This window comes from Lupinus angustifolius, chromosome LG07, assembly GCF_001865875.1.
Source record: "Lupinus angustifolius cultivar Tanjil chromosome LG07, LupAngTanjil_v1.0, whole genome shotgun sequence".
NCBI lineage: Eukaryota > Viridiplantae > Streptophyta > Magnoliopsida > Fabales > Fabaceae > Lupinus > Lupinus angustifolius.
The window spans coordinates 19,105,132-19,121,789 of record NC_032015.1 but is presented as its reverse complement, the minus strand read 5'-3'; the positions used below and the strand labels follow the sequence as shown (position 1 = coordinate 19,121,789).

Here is a 16,658-nt window from a genome sequence, read left to right as displayed (position 1 = left end):
AATCTAAAAAGAATTGCCTTTACTTTTCATATTTTTTTTCTTGACCAATTCAGGTTTTCATAATATTTTATTATAGTTTGGTATGGAGAGGTCTTATACCTTAATGTTGTTATTATATCTAGACATTTGTTGTATGTAACACGTTCTAACATGCAACCTCTCATACCCATTAATATACTATGTGTGTCACTACAAGTTTAAATATTACTGTAGTATTTTATTCACCACAAATCCATGACCTTAAAAACAAATAGTCATTATTCGTATGAATCACTACCTTAAACTACAAATACGCTTAATATACTCATAGGCCAGTGAGATCGCATGTAAGGACTAAGGGTTACCAATTACATATGTTCGATAAAACATTATTAGTATATTCCAAACATGTTAATGTTCTTCTTATATACATTTCTTTACTGTAAGTAGCAAAGATGTTGCAAATTAAAGGCCACTCAAATACAAAAAACTTTGATGACACATTTTTGGACATAATATCAAACTCATTATTAGTTAAGATTTAGTGAAAATAAATCGAAAGAAAATGTGATAGGGTCATTTTCCGGGAATTGCTACACGTGGCAAAAAAAAATTAATGACCATAAGTTTAAGTATTTTTAATAAAAAATTAAAAAATATTATACTTCTCCTTATATTTTAATATTAGTGAGGAGTTTGACTCAAGAAAATGTGATTAAACAAAGTTGGAAGATTATTTTATGAAAAATTCTTAGTGTATAATGTTAACTTACTTCATCTAAAATACTACGTTCTTCAATCAAAGTAATGGTAAGCCTTTAATCTTGGATGTTTTGTAGTGTTAAATTTACTTATTAATTTGAAATTTGTTAACAAAAGTAATATGTTAATTTTAAATTTATTTAATATTATCGATGATCAATTTAGTTTTTGATAAAAAAAAATATTTTTAATTAGTTACCAAAGTGTCTTTGCTTAAGTTTTGAAAATCTTTTTCCCCCAATAAAACTCACATCCAAGCAGCTATAGATTAATCTCTTAAAATGAGTGTTTTTCTATGTGGAGGAAGTATGGCAGGAGCCGCCTGGAATGTTGATTTGTCCGTTGAATCAGGGTAAAAGTCGGCCTTAAACTACCTAGGTGGATACTTCAAAAGATATTCTAACATTCAAGTCAATATACTATGATATGTAAAGAGAAGGTAGAGTGAGAGTGTGAAGATACAAGAGTATAAGGGAGACTCTAATTGTAAACTTCCTTATGAGGGGTCTCCCCTATTTATAGAGAGGTTGAGTTAGCATATTTCATATTAAGATGATTTAATCATGATGAGTCGTCTTGTCAGATCTGCCCACGCTGGCATGGGCAACTTTGTCGCGTCTGTGCATTAGTTGACACAATGCTTTATCCAGTATAGATCGTTTTGTCGCCTATCCAAAATGTTGTAGGTATATATTAGATATGTCTTGCCGCATGGCAAATAGTAGCCTATAATATTCAAACGGTGTGTTCAAATATGTAACAATGTCTACATTGTCCAAGCAACATGTTAGTCATGTAGGCGAGGTTTGTGATTTTATATGTGTTGACTATATGTCATGTCTTATCATTGTCATCATTTCACTCAGTCAGATTTACCATCTAGACGTGATTAACAACTACATAAATTAAATCTTATTTGCCCGATGATAGGTTGTCACTCTATGAATTGGTCGGTATTTGACCAATCCAAATATTAGGATAGAACAATGATTTTGTAAAACAATAACACTATTGTAATTCCTGCTCCGACCACTATTTGTGAAATGAAAGTAATATTAGCAAATGTAAACAAATAATTAAAAAAAATCCCACGTATGACACATGGTTGAATAAACATAAGACGAAAGTTGCTTTATCATACATGAATAATACTAATGCCTAATCTTCATGTATTCCTAGTTCATATAAAAAAGGAGTATAGTATAATTTAATTTTTTTTATATGATCAATATTTCATTTCATTACTCATCTCTTACTTTTACTAGAGGGTTAATATAAAGATATTATACCCTAAAAAAGATTATTCACATTTCATACATAGATAGTATAACCCCTAACCGACCATGAATAAGTGAAATTTGAATGGCATTCCCAAATGTATTGAACTAGGATGAAAATCATATATCTCCATTCATGTCTCATTTGGTGTTTTAAGTCAATGAGAAAGATCAATTGATTTAAAAAATATATTATAAAAATTAATATTTTAATATTATTTTATGAAGTTTGATTGATTCGGGATACAATAACAGAAAAATAAATGTGCACATCTGTTGTCCCATAATAAGTGTCATTCCATGTGTCATGATCTTTGTGATTGATCAAAAAATTACTTAAAAATTAATTTTAATTTAAATATATATTTGTTAACTAATCACAAGATTATAACATATGATGTGTCATTCATTGTAAGATAGTAGATGGGGTCTAAAAAAATTATGTACACATAATCCTTTTCCTTCACTTTGTGCCATCAAATCAAGACAAAGAGAAAAGTAGAAAGAAGAAAAAGCATGATCATCCACTTCCATTATAGGTCAAATACACGGCAAACATGCATTGAAATTGATAAAGATGTTGTGTCTCGAAATTGTTTTGTCTAATATTTCAAGTCAATTAAATCTCATTAAATAATATAAAAATATTATATTTTGTTTTAACTATGTGTCAATTTTTAATCAGATAGACGACTTTTATTTTCTAATCCACAAAGTTTGTAACATGAAAATCAACCATTCATCAAAATAATACTATCAAGTCTTACACACTAAACACAAAAAATTCACAACACGTGATCAAATTCAACAACCACCTTCATGATCATATATTTAAGCTCCATCTCCATATTCCAAATTCCAACACAATCCATAAAGAATTTAAACCCCTTTTCAAGTTTTCATTCTCCTTATTCTTATAACCTTTAAAGTTCAGATTTTTATCACTCCAAACATTACAACGTTTCCTCTATAGTTGGTGTTAGACCTTGGAACAAAAAGTTCAGACCAAGTAAGTATTAACCTTAAATTTCTCAAACTATTTTTTTTATATTTTATTTTCCATTACAAATATTCCATTTTTTTATTCATTAAAGACACTATTTGGCTTTTAAATTATTATTAATATATTTTTCTAAGGTCTAAATATTTAGCTTTTATTGCTGTATTTTATTGATTTGGTTCCATTTTTTGCATTATTCTTCTATGCCTCATTCATTCAATCATCTTCTTTATATTTTCCTATAAATTTTCCTTTTTTATCATTGCAGAGAACCTTTTGTTCCAAAAAATCCATTTGGGTCAGCATGGCAAGTTTTGTTGTATCAGAATGTGGCTTAAACCCTCTACCTCCAATGATTACTAGACCCAGAACTGGTGCAGTGTTATTATCATCAAAGATTAGATTTTTGAACACAAACAAAGAAGTTAAAGGTGTGAACTTTCAAAAAGGAAGAAGCTTTAGAGAGAGAAAGTGGGGTTTGAAAGTGAGTGTCCCATTAAGGGTTGACCCTATTGAAAATGATGAGAGTAATGGGGTTGGAGTGAAATTACCAGAATTTGATCCTAGTGCACCACCACCATTCAACTTGGCTGATATTAGAGCATCAATTCCAAAACATTGTTGGGTTAAGGATCCTTGGAAGTCAATGTCCTATGTTGTTAGGGATGTTGTTGTGGTTGCTGGTTTAGCTGCTGCTGCTGCTTACCTTAACAATTGGTTTGTTTGGCCTTTGTATTGGGCTGCTCAAGGGACCATGTTTTGGGCTTTGTTTGTTCTTGGACATGATTGGTAATAATTACTTTTTTGTCATCTAATTGTTCTTGTTCATATGTAGATATAGTTGTAGCTACCAACGAGTGTTGGTTCAAGTGGTACATGCTTGATTCCCCTTATGTAAGATGGGGTTCGAGATTTCTGGATAGAAAAAATACCCGTTGGGAGAGTTAGCCCCATATACATTTCGATGTAGATGTAGATGTTTCCAGCTTGGACAAGAGTGTCTCCAGTGCAATGATATTGTGGGAAACCAAAAAATATGTAGTTGAGTGTAATATCTATACATTGTCGATGTAAAGATTTATACACGATCACTGTATCATTCATTTCAAAAGTCAATGTTTTTTATACTACTAAGGGTCACTCCCCAACAAGTGTCCCTCCCAGAAATCAAACTCTTGACTTTTTGGTCCTCCTATGAGTCTAGCGCGTCCTTACACTACCAGACTAACACTTTGTTAGTGAAAAGTCAATATTGATAAAACATGAATGGTGTATGATGCGGTGACAGTGTATAAAACTCATACACTTTCATTGCGTATATTTTTTCTCTTAACTATTTGGTGGTGCTAAATTGTTATTGTGTTTGATTAATTTAATTGCTGTTTTGGTTGTTTCAGTGGTCATGGAAGCTTCTCAAATGATCATAAGCTGAATAGTGTTGTTGGGCATTTGTTACATTCTTCAATTCTAGTTCCTTATCATGGATGGTATACTAATCTTTCTGAAGCAATAGCTTTTTCTTTGTTCATCTATTTTATGAACACATCCGCAATTTTGCGACCGCAATTTAGAATCTGATATATACTTATGCCTTTCATGCTTCTTTCTAGTTTCAAACCCATCTTGTTAACTGGTATTTTGCTGAACTATGCAGGAGAATCAGTCATAGGACTCATCACCAGAATCATGGTCATGTTGAAAATGATGAATCTTGGCATCCGGTAAGATGTTCTAAGGATATACTATTTGTCTCGAGACTACAACATCACATGTATGTGCCAACTCTCGGTGTTACTCCCTAAGATTGGTATTTTATTTACTTTACCAATCAGAAGGAGCGACACAGAGAATTGGCACATATAAAAAAGGTACATGTGATGTTATTTCAAGCACTAACATGAGATGTTTAATGTCAATATTGCAGTTAAGTGAGAAAATCTTCAGAAGCTTGGACACTATGACACGTTCCTTAAGATTTACACCACCTTTTCCAATGCTTGCATATCCTGTGTACCTAGTAAGTTGCAGTTTTTACAAGTTTTTGACCCATAATCGTGTTAGATATATATGGATCGATAGAGCACGATCTTATTTCGGATTTAGTTACTTCCATTTTATTTGAGTTTATCTATATAGTTTACATATATCCTATTAGTTATTATTGGAGTTTATCACCTTATCGTTTGTAACAACTTCTGCTTATATAATATATGATTTGGACTGACTCATATTCGATTTTGACCAATCTTGATTATCGTAAACATTCATTATTGCTGGTAGTTTAGGTAGAAGAATTGACTTGGTTATTTTTTTGTCGATCTTCGAATTCAGTTTAGCAGAAGTCCTGGAAAAACTGGTTCTCACTTTCACCCTGACAGTGACTTGTTTGTTCCAAGTGAAAGAAATGATATTATCACTTCTACACTTTGTTGGTCTGCTATGGTGGCAATTCTTGTCGGATTGAGCTTCGTAATGGGTGCGGGTCGAGTGTTTATGCTTTATGGTGTTCCATATTGGGTATGTTTCTTCTCAATTTTTTGCATTAGTTTTTACTTTTTTGAATGCAGAATGTAGAACTTATTTTACTTTGATTGGAATTGTAGCTTTTTGTTATGTGGTTGGATCTTGTGACTTATTTGCATCACCATGGCCATGAAGGCAAGTTACCATGGTATCGCGGAAAGGTATCATTTTCTTCGTCTTTCTTTCATTTTCTTGCTTACCAAGTCCATACAACAACATGCGTTCGGCTGCATGCACCGAACAATGTCATAATGCATCATTACTGATGTTAATCATTTTGTATAGGAATGGAGCTACCTGAGGGGTGGTCTTACAACAATTGATCGCGACTACGGATGGATTAATAACATTCACCACGACATCGGAACTCATGTTGTTCATCACCTTTTCCCTCAAATCCCACACTATCACTTAATTGAAGCTGTAAGTATCTATTTTCACTTGATGTAATGATTAACATAAGGTATAGTATTTTCATCGACTTAAAAGTTTCGATTTTTCGTTTTCGCTTTACTTGCAGACTGAAGCAGCAAAACCCGTGCTCGGAAAATATTACAGGGAACCAAAGAAATCTGGTCCTATTCCTTTTCACCTTGTTGGAGATTTGCTTAGAAGCTTGAAGAAAGATCATTTTGTTAGTGACACTGGTGATATTGTGTACTATCAAAGTGACCCTAATCTTAGTGGTTCATCAAAATAAGATCTTTGAACTTTTTGGCATGAAACATTTCTTATACTTTTGAGTAATGTCTCTGCTTCATACTAAGTTAGTGTTATATAGTAATAAATCTTGATACAATTTTGAAGAGTGAAGTATATCATTAAATGTACTATTGTTCATGGATGAAGTAATGTTTCTATCAGGAATCGAACCCTGACATTTTGGTTATGTTAGGATTTAATAAAACCTTATACCACTAATCTAACGTATATAATTTAATATGTGTGCACCCTTTGTATTATAATCTTTACTTGATAACCAAAGTAAAGATTATTTTAGTGAATTTTATCTTGATCAATAAACTATTTTTCAGACATATAATAATTGTGTTTTCACTAAAACACTTTTATTTATTTATATTAAAAGATAGAATTAATTAATAAGAGGATGATAAGTACAACCATTGAATCAGGATATAATTAAAGAATTTTTTTTGACCGGTCTTTGAAATTATAAGAAAAACATAAAACAAGGATAAGATGCTATACTTAGTAATTGATGTATTATATATCATTTAGTGTAAATGTTAAGCCTTATTTTTGCGATTAAAACAACTTTGATACAAAAATATATTTTAATCAAAATTAAATTCACCAAGAATTATCTCTAGTATTAGAGAAGTAAGTTCTTAATTTCATTTTTTCATTAAAGGGTAAAAATATTATCACAATATATTTAAAGGACGAAAGTATCATATCATATTATTTTTTCCCTTTATTTTCTATGTACTTTTCTCTCTAGAAAGGATCTTGACCCGATTTTAACACACTACATAATCTTTCATCATATCGGGACACATGTTCCCTCTGTTTTTGGTGTGCCTTCTCTTAATTTATGAGATCTTTGGACCCAAACTCCTATGACACTTCTAATTGAATTATTCATATCAATAATGTGTTCATCGCTAAATACCATAATTTAAGAGTAATGATATATTCTCTTATAAATCATCTTATACTACAAGAAATGATATAGATTACTTGTAAATTGGTTAATTAATAAACAAATATCACTTGATGACATATGTTACTTTTCTTATAGTATAAGAGCATATGTAAGAGGATATACCGTTACTAATATTAGCCTTGAATTGACGATCATTAAGGTTGCATCAATTGAAATAGTTTCGGCGTAACATGACACAAGACCGATACTAATTCATCTTTTAACAACTTTTTCAATTGGAAAATGATATATCATTCTACAAATCGTCTTATACCTTAAGAAAAGTAGAATATGTATATTTTGTTCATCACTTATTAGTTTACAAGTGACATATGTCATTTTCTTGTGGTATAAAAGAATTTGTACAAGAATTTGATAGGAAAATATATTATTATTCTTTTCAATTTAGTGTTGGTCTTTAAAGGACCATAAAACACATTTTCTTATAGTAACACACTATAATATGAAAACGATTACATTAGAATTCTCTCTTTTTTTATCAACAAAAGGTAAAGGATTTATTAGGATTATAAAAAGTTACAAATGCTTCAAGAAAGTACAAAAAGTGGTGGAAGAGGAGAAACAATTATAAGGCAATGTTAGATATGATAAAGGTTTAAAAACTCAATCTGAATAAGTAATTGAATCTCCATCCATCTGTTCATTGATCCAAAACCAAGATTTAACCTTAGCAAATTTAAAAATTTGTTGAAGAGAGAGTTGGAAAGAATTAAAGATACAACCATTTCTACAAAGCCATATAGCCCATATAGTGATTAACCGAATAACTCGCCAAAGTTTCAAATAACACTTGTGAGAAATCAAGCTCATGTGAGTAGTAAAATGATATATGGGTTGGAGAAGAAAAGCGATGATGATGTTCAACCAATTATAGAGTAACTGACATGCCAAATAAGTGAATTTGCAAGTAGAGTAAAGGTGTTGAGAAGTCTTTGCATACTCGTTACAAAAGGGACATAAGGGACCTCCTCTGTCAGATGAAGAAATCTCTCTCTTGAGAAGTGTGTCCATAGTTGGTATCCTATCCTGAAAAAGTCTCTATGCAAAGGTAGTGACTTTTAAGGGAGTTTTGAATTTCCAGAGTAGATGAGTATAATATCTATGCATTGTCAATGTAAAGATTTATACACAATTAATATATTATTTACCATTTATTTATATTAATTTTTTAAAGAGTCAATAATGATTAAAAATGAATGGTGAATGATAAACTGGTTGTAAATAAATTCTTACATAGTTGGTGGGTGCATATATTTTGTGGAGTAAATATGAAATGCCCATTGAAAAATGGTTATTAGTTTTTTTTTCCTCCTATCAAGCCAAGTTGCATTATAACCCAAAAAATTCTCTTTACCAAACAGAAATTACATTGTCAAATACTCAAGTCCTGGACCTCTAATTAGGGTTCGCAATGAAAACAAACTTCATTCATTATTTAGTTTGATAAACTTGATTCATAAACTAAATAAATCAAACTTAATTCATATGTACAAGATTAAAAATATTATAAGTTCTATGCATGCTGTTTGGAAAAGAAAGTCTAAATTGCTTGCATAAATGACAGTAATCACAAGCTATTTTAGGAGAATCATCAATATAATGGTGCGTTTTACAAACAGATTTCAAAAGGTCAAAAGAAGGATGTCCTAGTCTAAAATACCAAAAGTGAAAATGAGGCTCAACATGTATTACATTCACATTATGTCTAGTCCTAGAATTTAGCTTGGGTTTCCTCTTAAGCATGTACATGTTATTCCTTACTTCAGCATGTCTACTCGTCTTCGAGGTAATCATATCCTGAATGGAGCATTTCGAATCATTAAATATCAGCTAACACTACATACATTTGGTTAGCTTATGAACATATATGAGGTTAAATTTAAAATCAGGAATATGAAGCACATGATGTAGAATTAGGGAACCAGAAATGATCACAGTCCCTGATATTCTTGCCAGTTAGTTGGACCATTAGGCAAGCTAATGGAAATTGTCTTAATGATCTTAAAGGCATAAATAAGTTCAGATTGGGACATCCATGGTATGTGACACCATTGTCTAGAACCCAATATGAACTATTACCTGAAATTCCGGGATCTTCTTAATCATCCTCATTCTGATTTTCAGTACTTGGTGTGATGCTCGGTTGATTTAGATTGTGTTCAAGATTACTAGTGCTGATGCTTTTCAGTAATGATGTCAATTGAGCATATTGTTCTGGTCTCAAGGTGCAGCCTTTTGTATCCTTGAGTTGCTCATTACTTGACTCCTTGGACATATCCTTGTGTGAGCTCATTGCATTGTTAATGGCTTTTGTAGGTTGCCTCTGCTTTACTTGTTGTGAGTTAGGTGGAAAACCATGTTTAAAGAAACATGTCTCAATGGTATGCTTCTTTTTCCACAATATGTGCATAATTTTACCTCATTGCTGGTTTTGTAATTCTTGCTATAAACCTTCCTCTACCTTGAGTCATGTCACCCCTTCCTGGGTTATTCCTTGATCTCCACACTTGTCCTTGCTCATCAGAATTTGCCTTGTTTGTTGCAGAATTGAAAAGAACCTTTGGATTTACTTGGTTGGTACCTTCTATCTGTCTTTCTTGTTGAATGATTTAAGAAAAAGGCTTTGTTTATTGTTGGAAGTGGCTCCATTAAAAGAATTTGCGTTCTTGTTGTATTGAATTCTTCATTCAATCCCTTTAGCAAACACAAATCATATTCATTTTTCCTATATGCCCTGAAGATATTGATTTGACCACACTTACACTTGATGTTGCAAGTGCATGATAGAATTGGCCTAAGAGATTCTGGCTCCTCCCACTGGGTCTTTAAGTCAGTGAAATAGTTAGATGTGTCTCTGTCACCTTGTTTGTTGGAATGAAGATCTTGAAGTAGGTCTGGCATTCTGAAGTAATCACCTTTTGAGAACATCTTTCTTAAGTCATGCCATGGTTCTTTGGCATTTTCTATGTAGACAATGCTTTGAGTGATTGTGAGGGATAAGCACCTTGTAATTCAAGAAATGATCATGGTGTTGCAGTGATCCCACATGTCAAAATTGGGATCATCTTGTCCTAGTGTTGTGATAGATCCGTCAATGAATTTGTATTTGTTTTTGGAACGAAGGGCTCTCCTCATGGCTCTACTCCATGAGTCATAGTTGGTGCCATCCAATTGTTGTGTCACCAAGGTTGTACATGAGTTTTCTCCAGGGTGCATATAGTAGGGGTTATGGATGTCCATGTTGTTGTTGGTGCTAATCTGCACTTCTCTTTCATCATGTTAGTCTGTAGTATTAGTTGTTGAGCTATCCATTTGTCTTCTATATTTGCAATAAAGACAGTGAATGGGTGTTGATGAAAATGAAGATGAAGGAAAGAAAAGTGATTGACTGAAAAAAGGGCAAGGGTGTTGGCTTAGTGAGTTGTATGCGCATCAATGGTTGATAGGACCTTGATTGCTCTTAATACCATATTGCAAATATTAGAAAAGGAATACTTCATTTCATACTTCAACTAATGCCCTTGGTTGGCATTATATACAAAATACTTGCATTACAAGCTATTGAACAAGAGATCCCAAAGAAAAACAAGAATCTCCAAGAACCTAACAACTCTTAACAAATCACGCTTAACTAAGTATTGATATAATGTTTGCCCACTCAAGTTGGTTAAAAATCAGAAAACTAACTAATGTGCAATATCTGTCCGAGACAGTTTATGTGCATCGGTTAGATTGCACGAGCCAAACTTAGGACAGGCTTGACCAGGCTGTTTTGCTTAATTCGTGCACAAAGCTTAGTGAGTCATGGTCAGGATCATGCATGTTGCACCTAGCTTGCTTCCATTCACGCCAAGCTTGCTTCCATCATGTCTGGTTCTAGCTGCATCATATCTGGTGTCTTTCCTTGATCATGATTCAAATTCCCTCGGTATGTTTCAATACTGATCTCAACTTTGAATAGATAAATATTCAATTTACCATCCTTAAACTTTATCTTTAGTTATAAACGCATTATTGTCTACCATACACGACTATTAAAAAACCACACTATTCAATGCCAAACTTTGACATTATATTTTATTTTTTTGTTGAAAAGAATTGTGGGAAAGCAAAGAGATATTTGGTATAATATTGGAACTTGGAGCCCCATGTTCCTTCTCAAAAGCACAATATAGTTTATGATCAGATTTTGATCTAACTAAGATGATCTCAAATACCAATGCATGTTCAAGTATAACTTTTTGCTCTTCATTTTCTTTTTATAAAAAAATAATATTTGGTGAATCACACTTCAAAACTTGGTTGACTATTTTGAAATATACCCAATAAAGTGTCCATAAATTTTAGGTTTTCGTAAGAAAGTAAAAAAAAAGTAATAATGTATTGGGAAACTTTATTTACTATCACATTTTCTCTTAAATGTTTAATTCTCTAGATTTAATGTCAAAAACACTTTGTTAAACCTGAATTAAAAATGATTATATAACAAATATATTATTGAGTTGTGTCGTATACTATGTTGTTTTCTTTAAAATGTTTTCATAGAATGTGTAAGTGGACTATCTACCATGACTTTTCTAAGATAAAATAATTTGGATTATTGATTTAGATAACCATTGTTTTATGGAAATCGTTCTAAAATTATACTCATAGATTAAATATGACTTTTGCTACTCAACGATATGACTAATGTCCCTTAAGATTATAAGTACCACAAAGAGAAAGAAATAGAAGATATCTAGATGTGCATCATCATAAAAGATCGAAGAAAAGTTAAGGAAATGTGTTTCAACTTATGTAATTTAACAAGAGGCCTAAGACACTATTTATAGGTTGGGGAATCCAAATGATCGAGAGAGAAAAACAACATACTTGATCACAGTGATTATAAAAACAAATGATTAGATGAAGCACAAACAAAGTAAACACTCAGATGGACGGGTTGGTCATGCGTGAACCTATAAGTACGGACATTGGTGTATGTGTCCAATGTTAAAAATTATGTGTCAAACATATACATATGTAAGAAAACTTACCGATATGGATATGGCTCTTTAAAAATAATTAAAATAAAATAAAAATTGGTTTATATATAAATATTTATCACAAAAAGCAATTTCTTTACTTATAATTACTGTTGAAGTCATTATCTAATATGATACTTGTTATTTTTTTCATATCACACAATAGTCTCAACATTCTTTTTTTAAACCATTTATATTTTTAACGATTAAAAAAAACGTTTTGTTAACATGGAGTCGGTGAATTGGTTTCTGTCAGAAACGCGTTTTATTTGAATTTTGAGCTTTTGTAAGGAAAGTTGTCGACAGACAAAAATCAAATGAAACTGGGAACAGCTTTTTACGCGTTTTATTTACTTACACACAAAACAATCTCATCATAAATGTTGTCCTAAATGTAATAATTGTAATACGCGTTTTCGTAAATTTATTTCTCATTCTAGTTATTAATTCTATGTGCATTTAATAATCGGCTCATTAATTCAAATCGTGAAATTTCCCTAAAATTAAAGGCTAAAATAGAGAGGAAGTAAATCTCTATTTTTTAAATTTATATGTTATATTTTTATTGATCCTGAATATGCTTCCTACCACAAAGCCAAACATTGGTTTCGTTGGTTTAGAACTATTATTGAGAGTTTTTTTTTTACAATTTTCGTCGGTTGTAAGTTGTTACTAAGAATATTTTCGGTTTGAAAAAACATGTCAATGCCATGATTCATTTGAAAATGCTTTAATTTCGTTAGTTTAGTGATCATTTTTTAATGGGCTCAACAAATATAATATATAGTTGATTAATATTAGCAATAATCTAGGTATTAATCCAAAGTCCCGTGATGGGAGATTTTTAGGCTTGATTTGATATAGACTAGAACCCTTTATTCTAAAAATAAAAATAAAATAAAAATCTACTAAGCATACCCCACAATTTAAAAGGATTCGAAATATTTTGGACCAGACTGTGACCGGGGAGTTCCATTGTTACATGGGTATGTGAAGAATAAAAAGTCACAAGTGAAACACCACATCTTGAACCAAAACCTTACGGCATTAGTTCTATGGATCTTTCTTTCTTATAAATTCTTTCACTCCTCCCCATATATCCAATGTGGGACTTCACACTTGAATAAATCCAATAAAATACATTTCATGAAATCTTATGATAAATACATGAATCCCATTGAATATGAAATCTAGTGATAAAAATGCATTATTGCTACATAAATGTGATATCATTCTAAAGTCAAAAGTTCACACACGAGTCTGAAACTTTTTGAGTACCTCTTGCATTGTTTTAGATTGCTTCAATGGTTGGGGTTGTGATTACATTAACCATAATTGTGAAACATAGTGTTAATGTGGTTCAAAATTATAGTATTGAGATATGATTTGGGAAATAATTTAAAACCATAATAATCTCTATCCACTAGCTTTTCTTAAACCTCAAGCACGTACAAATTAAATGATTATATTATAGATTATTATCCATATTATAACTTAGATATCATTATTCATCTAAAGTGCAATCACGTTCTTATCCATCATTATGTAATATATAGGGCCAATATACACATAAAATCACGTTCATATCAATCATTATGTAATATAAAACATGCCCAACTTAGTGCATAAACCTTTCATTTAGCGGCATTCGAGAAGGGTAGATATATACAATCTTATCATAATAAAAAAAGAGTATATAATAACAAAAAAAATGACCTAATATATGAGACTCGCATCTAGTGTGTACTCGTAAATAAAATGTTGGGTTTAATTTTCTAATGCTAATTTTCTTATTTTTTTTATTTCTTAAATAATGTCCCTAGACACTAATTAACATAACCATAAATATAAATGAGAATTCTCACACACACAGAGATATATATATATAACATTGTCTATTACAATAATATATAGCCAATCAACCTTAACACATTCCCCTTAAGCTTAAAACTAAACAAATGAAGCATAAAGTTACATATGTTCTAGCTCATATCTAAATTTAATAAATTATGATGTCATATTAAAATAAATAGATTTAATTTATTGGAAGCTTCATTTCACACATTCCATTCTTCAAGTTATGATTTATATACCTATTGGGGTAGTCTTCTTAATCTCAATTGGTTTTCATACAAAACCTTAATATAATATCTGATATATAGTCGAGTTTCTCTAATTCTTTGTTATGAGCAACGGATACAACATAGCATAAAAATCCTATTAATTTTATGATCTAACCTTAACAATCACAAGAATACATTGATGGGAGATGTGATTCATAATCAAGAAATAAATATGGAAGTAGAGTAGCATGGAAATATTTGCATACTTGCATATACAATTCATCACTAAATTTAAAACCCTATCAGCTTCTCAACCAATGTACAAAGGAAACTGTTAAACTTTCATCTCAAAATCAATTGGCTATGAGAGGAGTAGCCCAACAAGTATTTAAACCATTCCCGAAACAACGAATTAGGCGATGTAGGACTTACTTTCCAACATAAACAAATATGGAAGAGTAGCATCATCACACACATAACAAAATCCTCCTTTTTCTTTTTTGTTTATAATCAAAAGTGAAAGTAACATCACTTTGTGTGTGTAGTGATCCATTTCATCAAATGCTCCATTAACCTTAAAACTATGTGTCTCCATATAAATAGACATTATGATGAATATTATCTTGTGGACAATCTTTTACCCATAATCTATATCCACAAACCTACTACCATAAGAATCTCTCAAAGTATTTATAATTTTTTGTGATATATATGAAACAAACATTAGTCCTATCTCACTCATAACATATAGTTGCATGAACAAAAGCTATAACACTATACGCAATTGATGTATTATTCACTCTTCATTTATATTACCTATATTTAAAAGTCAATAATAATAAAGTATTAAGGGTGTATGATACAATAAAAGTGTAAAAATCTCTTATATTGTCAGTGCATACAACTATTTCTAATATCAAATACAATGTAAAAAAAAATTAATGTTCAAACAAAGAAACCATTGCTTTAACACAACAAATTAAGCTTCAAATGTAATAATCATGAAGTTATTACTTTCCAAAAGATAAATTGAAGAGAGTTCTAAAAACAAACCTCTCAAATTAAAGTGAGCTAGGTATCCAAAAAACAAACTATATATCTTCTCTTATGAACTTGTTCAAAAGTTTTGTGATTAAAACATCTCTTTTTTCAGCCCTAGCTTCTTCTCTAAACCTTCTTTGTTCTTCTCTTTCTCTCCATCTTTGCTCATTCATTATCCTCTCATTTTCCAATGTTTCCATGGCTTGTTTCCACTCTATTTCCTTCATTCTCCTCTCATTTTCCCTTGCCTCAAATGCTTCAATCCATTGAGTTTCCATTTCCATTTGTTGCCTCATAAACTCCTCCAAAATCTCCTTCAAACCCTTGTTACTACCACTAGTTTCTCCACTAGTTACAATCTTAACCTTTTTCTTCTTTTTGTTGCTACTTGTACCCTTGTTTTGATGGTATCTTTCACTCTCTTCATTGCCATCTTCTTCATCCTCTGATGAGAGTTTCATAGCTTTCTTCTTTGACCCTAATTCTGATGCTTCAGTCCACAACATTCTATGCATTCTTGATGTGAAAATTGCTTGAACCTCATTGTAAAATGGAAATTGATGCCTCATGGCTTCTGGCTCCATTGTTTCACATCCCTTTAAATCTCAATAACAAAAGAAAAAAGTACTATCACTATATAAGAAAATCTTATAGTATTTAATATCATAATACTAATAATATTATAAGGGTGTATGAAAAACAAGACTTTATAAACTTATTTAATTAAAAAATATAGTTTTGTCTACAATAATTGTTCAGAAAAATTGTTTGACAAGTGATTTTTCTTAAAGGGTATGCATGTGATTAATTACTTAATAATAAGCCAATGAAAATATTTTATCTTAATTTTCATCGGCACGAGACAAGATATGAGATAAATTTTGAGAAGAATAAGAATACCTTATAGCGGGTAACAAGGTTTTTCCACTTGCACTTGCACTGTTCAGAACTTCTAAGGTAACCTTTATCTTTCATCTTATTGGAGATAACATCCCAAAGTTGTTTATTCCTCTTTGTCTCCATGAAAGCTTGATCAAGCTCTACTCTAATCATAAGAAACTCCTTTGTCTCTTGGATACTCCATTGTGGTAACCTATCTATGACCTCAACATTAGTTATATTATGATGATGATGATGGAGATTATGACCCTCCATTAATTAAAATTGAAAGTATATAACAATAAGTGAAGAACTCAAATTAATTCAATCCTATGATGTTTAGAAAGAACATAGAAGAAGAAACCTATGAATGATATAGAAAAAGCTGAATTAGAAAACAAGAGAAGAAAGAATATATATATA

At 31.2% G+C, this 16,658-nt stretch overlaps 2 protein-coding genes across 3 annotated transcripts; one reads left to right on the top strand and one right to left on the bottom strand.

Annotated features, from left to right (window-relative positions):
* Positions 2,883 to 6,340, top strand: LOC109352644 (omega-3 fatty acid desaturase, chloroplastic-like). 2 transcript variants are annotated; one of them, XM_019594791.1, is made up of 9 exons: positions 2,883 to 3,027; positions 3,287 to 3,807; positions 4,416 to 4,505; positions 4,673 to 4,739; positions 4,943 to 5,035; positions 5,350 to 5,535; positions 5,622 to 5,702; positions 5,827 to 5,964; positions 6,062 to 6,241. In XM_019594791.1, exons 2-9 carry the CDS (start codon positions 3,323 to 3,325, stop codon positions 6,239 to 6,241), a joined length of 1,320 nt encoding a protein of 439 aa, XP_019450336.1. In that variant the 5' UTR covers positions 2,883 to 3,027; positions 3,287 to 3,322. The 2 variants fall into 2 exon arrangements, with proteins under 2 accessions (XP_019450336.1, XP_019450338.1); XM_019594793.1 differs by lacking the exon at positions 2,883 to 3,027 and having other exon boundaries at positions 3,323 to 3,807; positions 6,062 to 6,340.
* LOC109353022 (trihelix transcription factor GT-3b-like) lies at positions 15,327 to 16,619 on the bottom strand. Its single transcript, XM_019595213.1, has 2 exons — positions 16,257 to 16,619; positions 15,327 to 15,952 (listed from the first exon to the last, which is right to left on the bottom strand). Exons 1-2 carry the CDS (start codon positions 16,509 to 16,511, stop codon positions 15,407 to 15,409), a joined length of 801 nt encoding a protein of 266 aa, XP_019450758.1. The 5' UTR covers positions 16,512 to 16,619; the 3' UTR covers positions 15,327 to 15,406.